Source organism: Thermobia domestica, chromosome 18 (genome assembly GCF_964235325.1).
Source record: "Thermobia domestica chromosome 18, izTheDome1.hap1.1, whole genome shotgun sequence".
Lineage (NCBI taxonomy): Eukaryota > Metazoa > Arthropoda > Insecta > Zygentoma > Lepismatidae > Thermobia > Thermobia domestica.
This window is the reverse complement of record NC_137471.1, coordinates 15,472,953-15,490,962: the sequence shown is the minus strand read 5'-3', so window position 1 is coordinate 15,490,962 and position 18,010 is coordinate 15,472,953. Positions and strand designations below refer to the sequence as shown.

The 18,010-nt window shown below is 35.4% G+C and overlaps 1 protein-coding gene across 4 annotated transcripts in view; it reads right to left on the bottom strand.

The window, feature by feature from the left end:
• The window catches only part of LOC145675964 (uncharacterized), an 84,904-nt gene extending 67,765 nt beyond the window's left edge, over positions 1-17,139 (bottom strand). For 2 of the 4 annotated variants that reach the window (XM_081746779.1, XM_081746783.1), the window contains exons 1-2: positions 3,503-3,597; positions 1,279-1,413 (exon numbers count right to left, since the gene is read on the bottom strand). In XM_081746779.1, the coding sequence (XP_081602905.1) occupies positions 1,279-1,413; positions 3,503-3,523 (156 nt within the window). In that variant the 5' untranslated portion in view covers positions 3,524-3,597. Of the gene's footprint in view, positions 1-1,278; positions 1,414-3,502; positions 3,629-16,927 lie in introns of those variants that run through there. The other 2 variants (XM_081746781.1, XM_081746780.1) reach the window with 2 other exon arrangements.
• Between the last annotated feature and the right edge of the window lie 871 nt (positions 17,140-18,010).

Here is an 18,010-nt window from a genome sequence, read left to right as displayed (position 1 = left end):
TTCCTTCTCGAGTAACTAGCGTCCGGCATGACGTATTTGGGGTATGTGCAGCAGTTGCAGCGAACATGGCGGCAAACAGTGTGTCTGTGGCTGTGGAGCAGCGGTGTGTAATCATATTTCTTGTGAAGGAGAAAGTTAAACCAGCTGAGATTTTCAGAAGATTGCAAGCACAGTAATGTGAACAAGCGATGTCATGGACAAGAGTGTACGAATGGTGTGAACAGTTTCGCGAAGGACGGGAGCTGGAAATATCATGACAAGTGTCTTCTAGGACATGAAGGGTGTTTGTTATCCATGTGGATTTTCTGGACAAAGGGAGCACAATTGACGACCAGTATTACTCCACATTGTTGAGCGGTGCTGTACGAAACTAAATTTACAAGGAAAGACCTGAGATGTTGTCTGGAAATGTAATTCTTCACCATGACAATACCCGCCCTCACACGGCCAATGTGACAACAACAACTCTGGGCGAAATGCGCTGGGAAGTTCTGTCCCATCCCCCTACGGTCCATATTTAACCCCCAGTGATTATCATTTGTTTACACCCCTTAAAGACTATCTGGGAGGGAAGAAATTCACGACAGATGAAGCACTGCGGAACGATGTCCTCCAGTATCTACGACAACAACCAAGTTCTTTCTACGCCAAAGGAATCAGGGAGCTGCCACAACGATGGTAACGGTGTCTCGACGCGCGCACGGAGAATACTTTGAAAAGCTGACGTAGTTTGGTGCTTCTTGTGCTATCTGTTTCCTCTGAAGAAATAAAAGTCCCGGTCAACCTTGAACGACCCTTGTGTGAGAACGGAAAAATCAAAATCATCTGCAAGCTTGAATTTATTATACCGAGTGACTGAGTTTTCTCGGGATTCTCTCGTTACCTCCTCTTTCCTCCTTCCTCCATTTTATTCACTTTCTTCTTTAGTGTATTCAGCATAGGCGTGGGACGTAAAACTGAAAGCTTTCATTTCATTTTTTAAAAACTTATTACGTAAGATACTGGATGCAACTGGATGCAATTAGCTAAGGATAGAAGTCAGTGGAGAGCTTTTGTGAACGCGGCACTGAACCTCCGGGTTCCATAGGCCATAGAGTTAGTTAGTTAGTTATTACGTAAGATATCTCTAGGACACTTTGTGTAAGTGTGATAATTTTACAGATGAAATAGATGTCAGAAGTTCTGTTTATAATATTTCGTTCGATCCAAATTGAGATAAACTATTCTGGTTCTCAACCTTTTTAATGAGTAGTCAGCAAAAATTAATGTAATACTTACAACCCAAGCAGAATTTTTCGTCCTATCCAAATGTTGATTTATCTTTCCAAATAGGAAATCGATTACAGGAACATCTGGAGCTCTCTCGTATGATTTCACAGGAGAAACAAATACTGGTTCTTCTTCCATTGTTTTCTATGAAATATATATAAGAGTTTTCTGTAAATACTGTCAAACAAGGGTTTCCAACCTATAGCACTGATACACTACAATACAATAAGATGTACGTACTACCCAGAAGCGGCTCGCGTACTACCTGTGGTACGTGTGAAATATAGTAACAAATCATGCTGAAAATGAGCATCAACAATACTATTGAGGTAAGTGTACACAAAAGCACCAACCATTAATATGTAACAGGACGAGTCCCCAATATATTTTTCCACAAGCGGAAACATTTGCTGTAATTCAGTCAAATTCAAAAATAAATTCTTCAAAACTTTCCAATAAATAAATAAAATCGATTATCAGAAGGTTATTCTTAATTTTTTTTATGGTTTTTTAGTTTTTCATTATTTGGAGGATTATTCTTACATATCATTTAACATATTTGTATTAATTAGCTTAGTAAAACTCTAAAGAAATTGTACGTATTAGACATTTGTACGATAAAAAAAAAAAAAAAGCTTCGTTCCATATTGAAAGACTAGCGTAGAATTCCAAACTTACAAACCAGAAATAACAGATCTGAAACCTAGAACAACAATAAAGCAATAAATCTGAGAGTTACATCAAAAATATTTTCTCGTTATCTTCTAAAATCTATCTATATAAATAGTAAATAATAATAATAATAATAATAATAATAATAATAATAATAATAATAATAATAATAATAATAATAATAATAATAATAATAATAATAACGTTTGTGACATCATAACTCTTGAATCACCAGACCGATCTCAATCAAATTTGCCACATAGATGAGGTTCGGGCCCTCAATGGGTTTTACTTTGATGGTGTAACTTAGGGGAGGGGAAATATATATATATATATATATATATATATATATATATATATATATATATATATATATATATATATATACATAAATGATCGAAAATGTTCAATATTATTGTCGAATCCATAGTTTTTCGGGGTCGCTGAGATGAACAGTTCCACTTCCGATGCCGCTTAAATCTAAATTCGGCCCACAATAGTAATATTTATTCTTTTTATTTATATTCATTACTTATTATTTTCTTTTTTTTAAAACTATATTTTCGTCGTTTCTATCGAGTTATTTATTTATTTATTTACATGATTTTACTCTTATTTCTTCAGGTTTTTAAGTAATGCCACTACGCAAGAGATCAAACTTAGTAGGACTAGATCTGAGAACCCACTGCTTCTTACACGACCAATATTATGTGGCAACGTGACGTCCCGAGTCGGAAGTCCCAAAAATTTATATGTTCTGTTTGAAGAATGCAAGACAGAATCATCGTCTACTTTTGACTGTGACGCAGATACTGGTAACAGTTACACAGACATCCTGATAATGACATTGACACTTCTAACAGTGACACAGATACTCCTAACTGTGACACAGACAATCCTAACAGTAACACAGATACTCCTGTGACACATATACTCCTAACAGTGACACAGATACTCTTAACAGTAACACAGATACTGGTAACAGTGACACAGACATCCTGATAATGACAGATACCTCTAACAGTGACACAGATACTCCTATGACACAGACACTTCTAATAGTGACAGAGATACTCCTAACTGTGACACAGACATCCCTAACAGTGACACAAATACTGGTAACAGTGACAGAGATACTCCTAACTGTGACACAGACATCCCTAACAGTGACACAAATACTGGTAACAGTGACACAGATACTCCTAACTGTGACACAGACAATCCTAACAGTGACACATACTAGTAACCGTGACACAAATACTCCTGTGACACAGGCACTCCTAATATGACACAGATACTGGTAACAGTGACACAGGCATCCTGATAATGACATAGACACTTCTAACAGTGACACACATACTCCTGTGACACAGGCACTTCTAACAGTGACATATACTCGTAACTGTGACACAGACAATCATAACAGTGACACAGATACTGGTAACAGTGACAGAGATACTCCTAACAGTGACACATACTGGTAACAGTGACACAGATATCCTGATAATGACATAGACACTCCTAATAGTTACACAGATATTCCTAACTGTGACATAGATACTTCTAATAATGAAGCACACATTAAATCACGAACCGTCTTAGTTTCACGGTCTAATGTAACAACCACCAAGAAAAATACACCAGCTCACTGTGTTAACAGACAATGCTAAACTGAGTGATACGTTTGTTCCATGTGTCAATATTTTCTATATACTGATAGTAAGCTTCAAAGTACACGGTCCTTTACAAACATCAAAAATCTGCTTTATTTTACATAATGTTCCTAAGGAGTATTGTATAACTGATCTAATAATTTACGTTTAAAGAGTACGAACTTTTCACGACATACGTGAATCTTCGTCAACCTATCTGTCACATTGTGTAACATTGTGTAAATGGGTTCACAGCTTGTCATGTGGGAAAATTATTGAAGTTGAAACCGCAAAATGTATTATTATTTTAATTTTTTCTCCTTTTTTTTTTTTTTTTTTTTACTTTGTATTGATAAAGGCAGGATCGTAAATAAGATTTCTTATTTGCGTTGGCACTTGGAGAATGATAAATAAAATTTTCGTTTTTTTTTTTTTTTTTTTTTAGAATACAAGATAACGTTTTTTTCTGTATAATGGGAGGCTAAATTTTTCCAATGTTGAACTTTTATTTATCTATTTATACAGATACTTTTTTCATGTTCTGACTTCTTGATACTTAATTGTACTCTTGTTTACAGACTTCCGACCAGTGGCGGATTTAGAAGGTAAAAACTGGAGGGCGGAGCAGCCAGAACCCAGACTATGATAGGTATATCATGAGTTTACTATAAACTAAAAATATATAAATAATAGCTTAATTAGTGGAGGATCTAGAAGGTAGAAACTGAGAGACAGCCAGAATCCAGACTATGATAGGTATATCATGAGTTTACTATAAACTTTTAAAAATATATAAATAATAGCTTAATCAGTGGAGGATCTAGAAGGTAGAAACTGAGAGACAGCCAGAATCCAGACTATGATAGGTATATCATGAGTTTACTATAAACTTTCAAAAATATATAAATAATAGCTTAATCAGTGGAGGATCTATAAGGTAGAAACTGAGAGACAGCCAGAATCCAGACTATGATAGGTATATCATGAGTTTACTATAAACTTTTAAAAATATATAAATAATAGCTTAATTAGTGGAGGATCTAGAAGGTAGAAACTGAGAGACAGCCAGAACCCAGACTATGATAGGTATATCATGAGTTTACTATAAACTAAAAATATATAAATAATAGCTTAAGCAGTGGAGGATGTAGAAGGTAGAAACTGAGAGACAGCCAGAATCCAGACTATGATAGGTATATCATGAGTTTACTATAAACTTTCAAAAATATATAAATAATAGCTTAATCAGTGGAGGATCTATAAGGTAGAAACTGAGAGACAGCCAGAATCCAGACTATGATAGGTATATCATGAGTTTACTATAAACTTTTAAAAATATATAAATAATAGCTTAATTAGTGGAGGATCTAGAAGGTAGAAACTGAGAGACAGCCAGAACCCAGACTATGATAGGTATATCATGAGTTTACTATAAACTTTCAAAAATATATAAATAATAGCTTAATCAGTGGAGGATCTATAAGGTAGAAACTGAGAGACAGCCAGAACCCAGACTATGATAGGTATATCATGAGTTTACTATAAACTAAAAATATATAAATAATAGCTTAAGCAGTGGAGGATGTAGAAGGTAGAAACTGAGAGACAGCCAGAATCCAGACTATGATAGGTATATCATGAGTTTACTATAAACTTTCAAAAATATATAAATAATAGCTTAATCAGTGGAGGATCTATAAGGTAGAAACTGAGAGACAGCCAGAATCCAGACTATGATAGGTATATCATGAGTTTACTATAAACTTTTAAAAATATATAAATAATAGCTTAATTAGTGGAGGATCTAGAAGGTAGAAACTGAGAGACAGCCAGAACCCAGACTATGATAGGTATATCATGAGTTTACTATAAACTTTCAAAAATATATAAATAATAGCTTAATCAGTGGAGGATCTATAAGGTAGAAACTGAGAGACAGCCAGAACCCAGACTATGATAGGTATATCATGAGTTTACTATAAACTAAAAATATATAAATAATAGCTTAAGCAGTGGAGGATGTAGAAGGTAGAAACTGAGAGACAGCCAGAATCCAGACTATGATAGGTATATCATGAGTTTACTATAAACTTTCAAAAATATATAAATAATAGCTTAATCAGTGGAGGATCTATAAGGTAGAAACTGAGAGACAGCCAGAATCCAGACTATGATAGGTATATCATGAGTTTACTATAAACTTTTAAAAATATATAAATAATAGCTTAATTAGTGGAGGATCTAGAAGGTAGAAACTGAGAGACAGCCAGAACCCAGACTATGATAGGTATATCATGAGTTTACTATAAACTTTCAAAAATATATAAATAATAGCTTAATCAGTGGAGGATCTATAAGGTAGAAACTGAGAGACAGCCAGAACCCAGACTATGATAGGTATATCATGAGTTTACTATAAACTAAAAATATATAAATAATAGCTTAAGCAGTGGAGGATCTAGAAGGTAGAAACTGAGAGACAGCCAGAACCCACACTATGATAGGTATATCATGAGTTTACTATAAACTTTTAAAAATATATAAATAATAGCTTAAGCAGTGGAGGATGTAGAAGGTAGAAACTGAGAGACAGCCAGAATCCAGACTATGATAGGTATATCATGAGTTTACTATAAACTTTTAAAAATATATAAATAATAGCTTAATTAGTGGAGGATCTAGAAGGTAGAAACTGAGAGACAGCCAGAACCCAGACTATGATAGGTATATCATGAGTTTACTATAAACTTTCAAAAATATATAAATAATAGCTTAATCAGTGGAGGATCTATAAGGTAGAAACTGAGAGACAGCCAGAATCCAGACTATGATAGGTATATCATGAGTTTACTATAAACTTTTAAAAATATATAAATAATAGCTTAATTAGTGGAGGATCTAGAAGGTAGAAACTGAGAGACAGCCAGAACCCAGACTATGATAGGTATATCATGAGTTTACTATAAACTTTTAAAAATATATAAATAATAGCTTAATCAGTGGAGGATCTATAAGGTAGAAACTGAGAGACAGCCAGAATCCAGACTATGATAGGTATATCATGAGTTTACTATAAACTTTTAAAAATATATAAATAATAGCTTAATTAGTGGAGGATCTAGAAGGTAGAAACTGAGAGACAGCCAGAACCCAGACTATGATAGGTATATCATGAGTTTACTATAAACTTTCAAAAATATATAAATAATAGCTTAATCAGTGGAGGATCTATAAGGTAGAAACTGAGAGACAGCCAGAATCCAGACTATGATAGGTATATCATGAGTTTACTATAAACTTTTAAAAATATATAAATAATAGCTTAATTAGTGGAGGATCTAGAAGGTAGAAACTGAGAGACAGCCAGAACCCAGACTATGATAGGTATATCATGAGTTTACTATAAACTTTTAAAAATATATAAATAATAGCTTAAGCAGTGGAGGATGTAGAAGGTAGAAACTGAGAGACAGCCAGAACCCAGACTATGATAGGTATATCATGAGTTTACTATAAACTTTTAAAAATATATAAATAATAGCTTAAGCAGTGGAGGATCTAGAAGGTAGAAACTGAGAGACAGCCAGAACCCAGACTATGATAGGTATATCATGAGTTTACTATAAACTTTTAAAAATATATAAATAATAGCTTAAGCAGTGGAGGATGTAGAAGGTAGAAACTGAGAGACAGCCAGAACCCAGACTATGATAGGTATATCATGAGTTTACTATAAACTTTTAAAAATATATAAATAATAGCTTAATCAGTGGAGGATCTATAAGGTAGAAACTGAGAGACAGCCAGAATCCAGACTATGATAGGTATATCATGAGTTTACTATAAACTTTTAAAAATATATAAATAATAGCTTAATTAGTGGAGGATCTAGAAGGTAGAAACTGAGAGACAGCCAGAACCCAGACTATGATAGGTATATCATGAGTTTACTATAAACTAAAAATATATAAATAATAGCTTAAGCAGTGGAGGATCTAGAAGGTAGAAACTGAGAGACAGACAGAACCCAGACTATGATAGGTATATCATGAGTTTACTATAAACTTTCAAAAATATATAAATAATAGCTTAATCAGTGGAGGATCTATAAGGTAGAAACTGAGAGACAGCCAGAATCCAGACTATGATAGGTATATCATGAGTTTACTATAAACTTTTAAAAATATATAAATAATAGCTTAATTAGTGGAGGATCTAGAAGGTAGAAACTGAGAGACAGCCAGAACCCAGACTATGATAGGTATATCATGAGTTTACTATAAACTTTCAAAAATATATAAATAATAGCTTAATCAGTGGAGGATCTATAAGGTAGAAACTGAGAGACAGCCAGAACCCAGACTATGATAGGTATATCATGAGTTTACTATAAACTTTTAAAAATATATAAATAATAGCTTAATTAGTGGAGGATCTAGAAGGTAGAAACTGAGAGACAGCCAGAATCCAGACTATGATAGGTATATCATGAGTTTACTATAAACTTTTAAAAATATATAAATAATAGCTTAATTAGTGGAGGATCTAGAAGGTAGAAACTGAGAGACAGCCAGAACCCAGACTATGATAGGTATATCATGAGTTTACTATAAACTTTTAAAAATATATAAATAATAGCTTAATTAGTGGAGGATCTAGAAGGTAGAAACTGAGAGACAGCCAGAACCCAGACTATGATAGGTATATCATGAGTTTACTATAAACTAAAAATATATAAATAATAGCTTAAGCAGTGGAGGATCTAGAAGGTAGAAACTGAGAGACAGACAGAACCCAGACTATGATAGGTATATCATGAGTTTACTATAAACTTTTAAAAATATATAAATAATAGCTTAAGCAGTGGAGGATGTAGAAGGTAGAAACTGAGAGACAGACAGAACCCAGACTATGATAGGTATATCATGAGTTTACTATAAACTTTCAAAAATATATAAATAATAGCTTAATCAGTGGAGGATCTATAAGGTAGAAACTGAGAGACAGCCAGAATCCAGACTATGATAGGTATATCATGAGTTTACTATAAACTTTTAAAAATATATAAATAATAGCTTAAGCAGTGGAGGATCTATAAGGTAGAAACTGAGAGACAGCCAGAACCCAGACTATGATAGGTATATCATGAGTTTACTATAAACTTTCAAAAATATATAAATAATAGCTTAATCAGTGGAGGATCTATAAGGTAGAAACTGAGAGACAGCCAGAATCCAGACTATGATAGGTATATCATGAGTTTACTATAAACTTTTAAAAATATATAAATAATAGCTTAATTAGTGGAGGATCTAGAAGGTAGAAACTGAGAGACAGCCAGAACCCAGACTATGATAGGTATATCATGAGTTTACTATAAACTTTCAAAAATATATAAATAATAGCTTAATCAGTGGAGGATCTATAAGGTAGAAACTGAGAGACAGCCAGAACCCAGACTATGATAGGTATATCATGAGTTTACTATAAACTTTCAAAAATATATAAATAATAGCTTAATCAGTGGAGGATCTATAAGGTAGAAACTGAGAGACAGCCAGAACCCAGACTATGATAGGTATATCATGAGTTTACTATAAACTAAAAATATATAAATAATAGCTTAAGCAGTGGAGGATCTAGAAGGTAGAAACTGAGAGACAGACAGAACCCAGACTATGATAGGTATATCATGAGTTTACTATAAACTTTCAAAAATATATAAATAATAGCTTAATCAGTGGAGGATCTATAAGGTAGAAACTGAGAGACAGCCAGAACCCAGACTATGATAGGTATATCATGAGTTTACTATAAACTTTCAAAAATATATAAATAATAGCTTAATCAGTGGAGGATCTAGAAGGTAGAAACTGAGAGACAGCCAGAACCCAGACTATGATAGGTATATCATGAGTTTACTATAAACTAAAAATATATAAATAATAGCTTAAGCAGTGGAGGATCTAGAAGGTAGAAACTGAGAGACAGACAGAACCCAGACTATGATAGGTATATCATGAGTTTACTATAAACTTTCAAAAATATATAAATAATAGCTTAATCAGTGGAGGATCTATAAGGTAGAAACTGAGAGACAGCCAGAACCCAGACTATGATAGGTATATCATGAGTTTACTATAAACTTTCAAAAATATATAAATAATAGCTTAAGCAGTGGAGGATCTAGAAGGTAGAAACTGAGAGACAGACAGAACCCAGACTATGATAGGTATATCATGAGTTTACTATAAACTTTTAAAAATATATAAATAATAGCTTAAGCAGTGGAGGATCTAGAAGGTAGAAACTGAGAGACAGCCAGAACCCAGACTATGATAGGTATATCATGAGTTTACTATAAACTTTCAAAAATATATAAATAATAGCTTAAGCAGTGGAGGATCTAGAAGGTAGAAACTGAGAGACAGCCAGAACCCAGACTATGATAGGTATATCATGAGTTTACTATAAACTTTTAAAAATATATAAATAATAGCTTAAGCAGTGGAGGATCTAGAAGGTAGAAACTGAGAGACAGACAGAACCCAGACTATGATAGGTATATCATGAGTTTACTATAAACTTTTAAAAATATATAAATAATAGCTTAAGCAGTGGAGGATGTAGAAGGTAGAAACTGAGAGACAGACAGAACCCAGACTATGATAGGTATATCATGAGTTTACTATAAACTTTTAAAAATATATAAATAATAGCTTAAGCAGTGGAGGATCTAGAAGGTAGAAACTGAGAGACAGACAGAACCCAGACTATGATAGGTATATCATGAGTTTACTATAAACTTTTAAAAATATATAAATAATAGCTTAAGCAGTGGAGGATCTAGAAGGTAGAAACTGAGAGACAGCCAGAACCCACACTATGATAGGTATATCATGAGTTTACTATAAACTTTTAAAAATATATAAATAATAGCTTAAGCAGTGGAGGATGTAGAAGGTAGAAACTGAGAGACAGACAGAACCCAGACTATGATAGGTATATCATGAGTTTACTATAAACTTTTAAAAATATATAAATAATAGCTTAATCAGTGGAGGATCTAGAAGGTAGAAACTGAGAGACAGCCAGAACCCAGACTATGATAGGTATATCATGAGTTTACTATAAACTTTCAAAAATATATAAATAATAGCTTAATCAGTGGAGGATCTAGAAGGTAGAAACTGAGAGACAGACAGAACCCAGACTATGATAGGTATATCATGAGTTTACTATAAACTTTTAAAAATATATAAATAATAGCTTAATCAGTGGAGGATCTAGAAGGTAGAAACTGAGAGACAGCCAGAACCCAGACTATGATAGGTATATCATGAGTTTACTATAAACTTTTAAAAATATATAAATAATAGCTTAAGCAGTGGAGGATCTAGAAGGTAGAAACTGAGAGACAGACAGAACCCAGACTATGATAGGTATATCATGAGTTTACTATAAACTTTTAAAAATATATAAATAATAGCTTAATCAGTGGAGGATCTAGAAGGTAGAAACTGAGAGACAGCCAGAACCCACACTATGATAGGTATATCATGAGTTTACTATAAACTTTTAAAAATATATAAATAATAGCTTAAGCAGTGGAGGATGTAGAAGGTAGAAACTGAGAGACAGACAGAACCCAGACTATGATAGGTATATCATGAGTTTACTATAAACTTTTAAAAATATATAAATAATAGCTTAATCAGTGGAGGATCTAGAAGGTAGAAACTGAGAGACAGCCAGAACCCAGACTATGATAGGTATATCATGAGTTTACTATAAACTTTTAAAAATATATAAATAATAGCTTAAGCAGTGGAGGATCTAGAAGGTAGAAACTGAGAGACAGCCAGAACACAGACTATGGTAGGTATATCATGAGTTTACTATAAACTTTCAAAAAGTATGTGAATAATAGCTTCAATAATTTTTGTCATTCAAAAACTGGGGGTCTTAAGCCAGGCCCGTATCCAGGAAGGTCTAGGGGGGAGGGCGGGCCCCCCTAAATTTTGGCTGGCCCCCCTACAATTTTCACGGTAGGCTTGCAAATGAACTATAATGTGGTAGTATGGTTGGATCGGCCCCTCTAGCTTCAGCCGGCCACCCCCCCTAAATTTTTGGGCTTTCTATGGGCCTGTCTTAAGCCCAAGGGCGCCGATCCTGGGGGGCCGGGGGCCCAGCGCCCCAAAGCTCATGTGGTCCCTTAGTGTATTTATGAATATACAATATTTGCCATAATTTGAATGCAATTTGTCTTAACATCCTGATATAGGCCTATATACCTTCTGCGTCTGAGTGGCCCCAAAAATTTACAGATAAATCGGCGCCTTTGCTTAAGCCCCTGGCCCCGGATTAGATCCGCCACTGGAAATATCGTTAAGTATTAACTATGAGTTATACCTAAAACGACTATGCACCTCTGTTCGGCAGTATGTGGACGGGTAGCAGAGTAGGAACGATAACATATAGTGAAAATAGTTTCCTGGTACTCATTCTGCGTCCCAAGAATAGGTTCCAATTTGAATATGATTGCTTTAACAAAACTGGAAGTGACCCTTACTATCAAAAGTAGTAACGTATGAAATTAGCATGTGAAGAAAAGACTCAATCCCTCCCTTATCTAGTTATCAAATGTGGAAATGATACGAGGGTGGATTGAAAAATTTGTGGTCTGACTAGGAAGAAAGCAATTATTTTATGTTTGTATGTATGCATTAACTGCGTAGCTATATCTGTTGGTAATCACTGTGTAAAAAATTCATTTCTATATTGTTTCAGGTGAAAAGTTTATAAAGGCGCTAAGTTGGCGGACGTGACGGAAATTTGTGATATGGAGAAAATTCACCAGGGCAACATCTCTCTTCCATGGCAGAAATTCATTCCTGTGGGTTGGAACTGTTCCCGCATCCGCCCTATTCGCCTGATCCGACTCCCTCGGACTTTCATTTGTTTAAGAACCTGAAAATGTTTTTGAAGGATCAGTGATTTTTCTTCAAATGCAGATGTGAAAACTACTATACTGGAATATTTTGCAGGACTCGAGAAATCTTTTTTCAAAAGTGTTATAGAAGCGTTACCAGAGAAGTAGCATAAATGTATCTCGGTCGATGGGGGTTACGTGGTAAACTGAAACATAACTTATCCAAATATTTTCTAATTTTGTAGGTTAGGCCACGAACTTTCCAATCCACCCTCCTAGATTTAACAATTTCCGGTTTTAATATTTGATCGTCATGCAGCAAACATAATAAGGTATAGAAAGTTTTTTTTTTGGGGGGGGGGTAATGAATTAAACTTCCCAGGAAAAAAGTTCTAATTCACTTTTTATGATGGGATCTCATGTAGGTTAGAATCCTATGTTAAGCCTATAGGTCACACGTCTCATGTAGCCTCTATGCCGAAAGGGACGCTAACCCCCAATCCAACCAACCAATAAGAAATTAAATGAAATTTTTCAGTTTACTGTTACATGATTGGATGCCCTTTAGCCTAAAGGAAATGATGATTGACGCACGTGAATGATGGCAGAAAAAATGAAGTGAAATGAAATCTTTTAAGTTTTACGTCCCACGGTTATGCCGGCTAGGATAAAGGAGACGGTGATGATAAGAAATGAATGACACTCTAACGAAGAAAGTGGGAGAAAACGGGAGAACCCCAAGAAAACCCACACACACGGAGTTTGTCTACCACAAAGCTCACTTGGTATGATCTGGGATCGAATTAGGTTGATGGTTGATTTTGAGTTTAACGTCCCGTTTAGCAGCGAGGCTATATGAGACGTGGACCTACTGATTAACGTGGAATCCGAACCACATGAGCTCCCGCTGGGAATCGAACCCGGGTCTCCCACGCCAAAAGCGCTTACGCTAATCGCTTAGCCACGAAGGAGCTCAGGATCGAATTAGGGACCCCACGTATCAAAGCTGAACGCTCTACCACTGAGCCACCGCGGCCCTATGCTGATGAAAGAATTGGTGGAATGAGAAAGTGGGAGGAAACGGAAGAACCCCGAGAAAACCCGCGGGCACGATGTTCTCCACCACCAATATACTTGGCCGGGAATCGAACCAGGGACTCCGACCAATAGGCTCGAACTTCGAATTTGTTGCTTTATCCTAACCGGAAGTAGTTGATTTAACCACTTCCGGATTAATATTGAATTATCATTGAGTAAAAGTGGTAACAAATAACGAAAACTGTAGGGTGTCCATAAATGTTTACCTTGATTATCACAGTGCAACAGTGAAAAACGTTTTTTTTTCTCAAAAGTAGGTGTTCTTTATGTATTTCGACCTCCTGAATTCGAAAATAACACTCATAACATCCTGTCACCCACTATTTTGGCACAAATCGTATGCTTTGCCAATATTGATAACACTTATTGAAGTATTACGTATACAGTATATACATATATGGAACACGAATCATGCTGACGTAGAATATAAGTTTAAAACAACAAAATATTGAAGTATGCACACAGTGAACAGATGCATACGGAGAATATGGTACAAAACATGCATTAATCTCATTCATTTCGTGCTTCCTTAGTGGTTATGGCGTGGTCCCTGCTTTTCCTCTTAGTGGCTTTTCCTCTTAGTGGCTTTTCCTCTTAGTGGCTTTTCCGGGTGCCCACGTTGAAGCATCCAGACGTACTCGCTCATCAACCGAATATCCCAAGTGCCCTGGTATCGTCGTTGCATGTCCTTGATACCCTGATGGAATCTTTCACCCTATTCCTCACTTACAGGACCCAAAATTTGGAGGCGAAAAAGTCAAGATTCAAATGTAAGAAATGTAATTTCAAATTCATTGAGCATCCCTGCATTTTGAATTTCGTCAACATGTTCTCAACTATGTCGTTATAATCTGGATTACGATTCTTTCCTAGTAAGTTTCGAACCAGACACTCAAAGGCAGTCCAAGCTTCTCGCTCCACGGCATTCATTGAATGAAGGAAACCTTCATCCAGCATTAGTTTGCAAATATCGGGACAAGTAAACACACCTTCTTTCAACTTAGCATCTGACAGATTGGGGAACTTGTCACATAGATATTTGAAACAGTTGCCACATTTAGATAATGCCTTGGCAAACTACTACATTATGCCTAATTTGATGTGCAGAAGTGGCAAAAACAGCACCGTAAATTAAATTTTTTCTGGGGGGAAGGGCAAGCATTAATATGTGTATTCGGGCCCCCTAGAAAAAGTTGATTTCCTAATTCTTGGGTCGCCTCTTTCCATCTTTCTCTTACTCTTTATGGGCTCCCGGAGGCTGTGGGCCCTCCCACACGGCAAGATCTGCGGGGCCGGTACTTACGCCCCTTGGCCTGTTCTATACATGACAAATTAATTAAGGGGACAATATTGACAAATCTCAAAGCCATACGAATAAATATTATTTCTATAATAGGGCCCCTAGCAGTGAACATTTTTTACTGAAATGGACCCTAGACTCATTTTTGTTTTATTTACCTTTTGTGTGCTGTTTTGTTATGTAATGTACTGAATCTGTTTGATGCTTCATTTATAATTTCATGTTCGTATCGTATGTGGTGTAAGAAAATTTTGTCTTAAAATGGACCCTCCTCGAACGGCGGGAAGCTTCCCTGGGAGGGTAGTTGCCCCCCACAAGTTACGGCCCTGGGCAAAAGTATTCTGTCTCTTTCCACTAGAGGGTCACACGTTATATTTTTGTCTCCTGGAACCAATTCGAACCTTCAGGCCCACTGTTTTTGCTTCCAATGCTTGTCACGAGCCCGACTGTTCCATTCACAGATGAAATAAGGGAACTTGGTATATCCTGATTGTTGTCCTAAAAGCATATCCAACACTTTCAAATCACCATACACCACCCAACAGTGATCTTTATGATGTATGGTAGTAAGAAGCATCTTCATGTTGAGATACGTATGTTTCCTTCAGGTGCACAGAATGGCCGACAGATATTGAGGCATACATAGATATTACCATTGTGCAGCAGGGAAGTGAACATTTGCGAAATCGACATTTGCGGTACTTTTGAGTATCAACATTTGTAGTATTGAGACATTTGCGGTACTTTTGAGTATCAACATTTGTAGTACTGAGACATTTGCGGTACTATTCAAAATAACTTTTTCTACAAACAGAGAGGATATTTTCGGTAATTCAGTTAGAGGACAGGCACACAGTATCAACTGCTACACAAAGACCAAGTTTTATCACATTGGTGTAGCCAATAAGTTGTTCTACGGGGTATAATATGACTTTCAGGAAAGCTGAGCTTTTTTGCATAAAATCTTCTTTCAGAATATACACCATTATTAACTTACCGTACATACATACAAACAAATCTTTCTCACAGTACATAAGATATAAATGCAAATAAAAGGATCAATTATTACTAAGATACGTAGTACGCATATCTCTGATTGGTCGAACGCCTGACTTTGATATTTAAAGGAAACTTCTACAATATATATATATATATATATATATATATATATATATATATATATATATATATATAACTATTTGTCAATCGTTATATAGCTTTCCAATAACTATTTGTCAATGGGTACTCAAAGTAGAAATATAATATTCTTGTTTATTCATTTTTAACATATTGAGATATTTATAATTACGCGTCAGTATTACGAGATTATCCGAAGAACAACTTGCTAGCGGAGTGATTTGTCACAACAGTTGTCCATTGTTATAAGCATATTTAGGGACTTTTAGTCAGATCTAACTGGGAATAAATATAAGAAATAAAGTCAAAATCAACTTTCAATGAATTAGTAATTTATTTTCCTGATGTACAGGGTGGCCCAAAAGTAGGTATACACTCCCGTATTGATCAACTCATGGCTTTTTATGTCATTTCTTATTGTTATCCATCAGGTAGACTTAGTTTCTTTATTGTTTGTTCTTAATGCCTTTTTACTTATAACTTAAACTCACAACAACCGAAGCAAATAAACCTATAAGCTAGAATGTTATACTTGATCAATGCAAGGGTGTATATCTACTTTTGGGCCACCCTGTATAATATAGTTCAGCTTCTTTTATGGAACAAACAAAAACTACCCGAACTTTTGAATTTTTGCCATTTTCCTCGAGGATTTCTTGACATCTTTTTAGACTACATATTCAGTTAATACGTTTTCTATGCTTCTGTCCATCTTATGGGCTGTACTCGTCTAACTTTGCCTTCAAAGTTTTAAAGTTTTGCTTTCATATAGGTAGTCGTTGTTCACAGCCTTACCTTTTTTTTTTTTTTTTTTTTTTTTTTTGTTTTTAGATACTTCACCAAACTATACATTAGGAATTGACTTACCTAATGATCTGAAACTGTGGTTTCACCGTTTAACAACATTATTCGTTCTGTGGTGTTGATTCGAGCAGTTGCACATGGAGATATCAATACTGGGAGTGTTGTTGGTGATGTGGTGCATCTTCCATAATGAAAAGCCACCAAAACATCGACATCATCTACAGGGAGAAATGCTAGAGCAAAACACATTCTGAGGAGAGCTTCATGTCTGGAACTGATTTATAGTCATTTGTGAGTCCTAAACGGCGTGACAAACATCTTGGTATTTGAAGGCGGCGCTCCAAGTTCCCTTTAAATGCTGCTAGAAATGAGAGGCCAGAGGTATTGCCACGTCTATTTTGTACACATCCACGTCTATCCTTTGCCACCTGATGGCGCTGTAGTTCGTCTGCTTAGCCATAGCCACACCCTTTAGCACTCGTCAACATCGCGTCAGAGCTTGCGTTTTATTCGTTTAGCTGAAATGCCAAGATGTTTGTCACAGGCTTTAGTTCCTGAACCTTACCCCACAAGTACTGATCAAAATGGAATTACACCCACTAATGTGCGTTTCCGGGAACAGTGTTCTTTGAGATGTTATCGCAGCTTGGTCGAAATCCAATTTGATTAACTTCGGATTCCAGTCATTAATATTAGCCTTCGCCAAACTGAAAAATCTCTGATACGTCTTACTATCTGGTAAGATGTCAAAGATCAAAGGGACAATGTTTGCTTCCTCCAAGTTACTTGCGATGTTTGCTTGTGTTGTCTATAGTTGAGCAAAGTGCTCACTACAACATTTAAATGTTCCATCCATCCATCCATCCATATATATATATATATATATATATATATATATATATATATATATATATATATATATATATATATATATATATATATATATATATATATATATATATATATATATATATATATATAACCGTAGCGTACTCAGTTGTACACTAGGGGGCGCGGTGGCTCAGTGGTAGAGCGTTCACCTCTGGTGCTTGGGGTCCCGGGTTCGATCCCAGCCCCCGCCAAGTGAACTTTGTGGTGGACAAACACCGTGCTCGTGGGTTTTCTCGGGGTTCTCCCGTTTCCTCC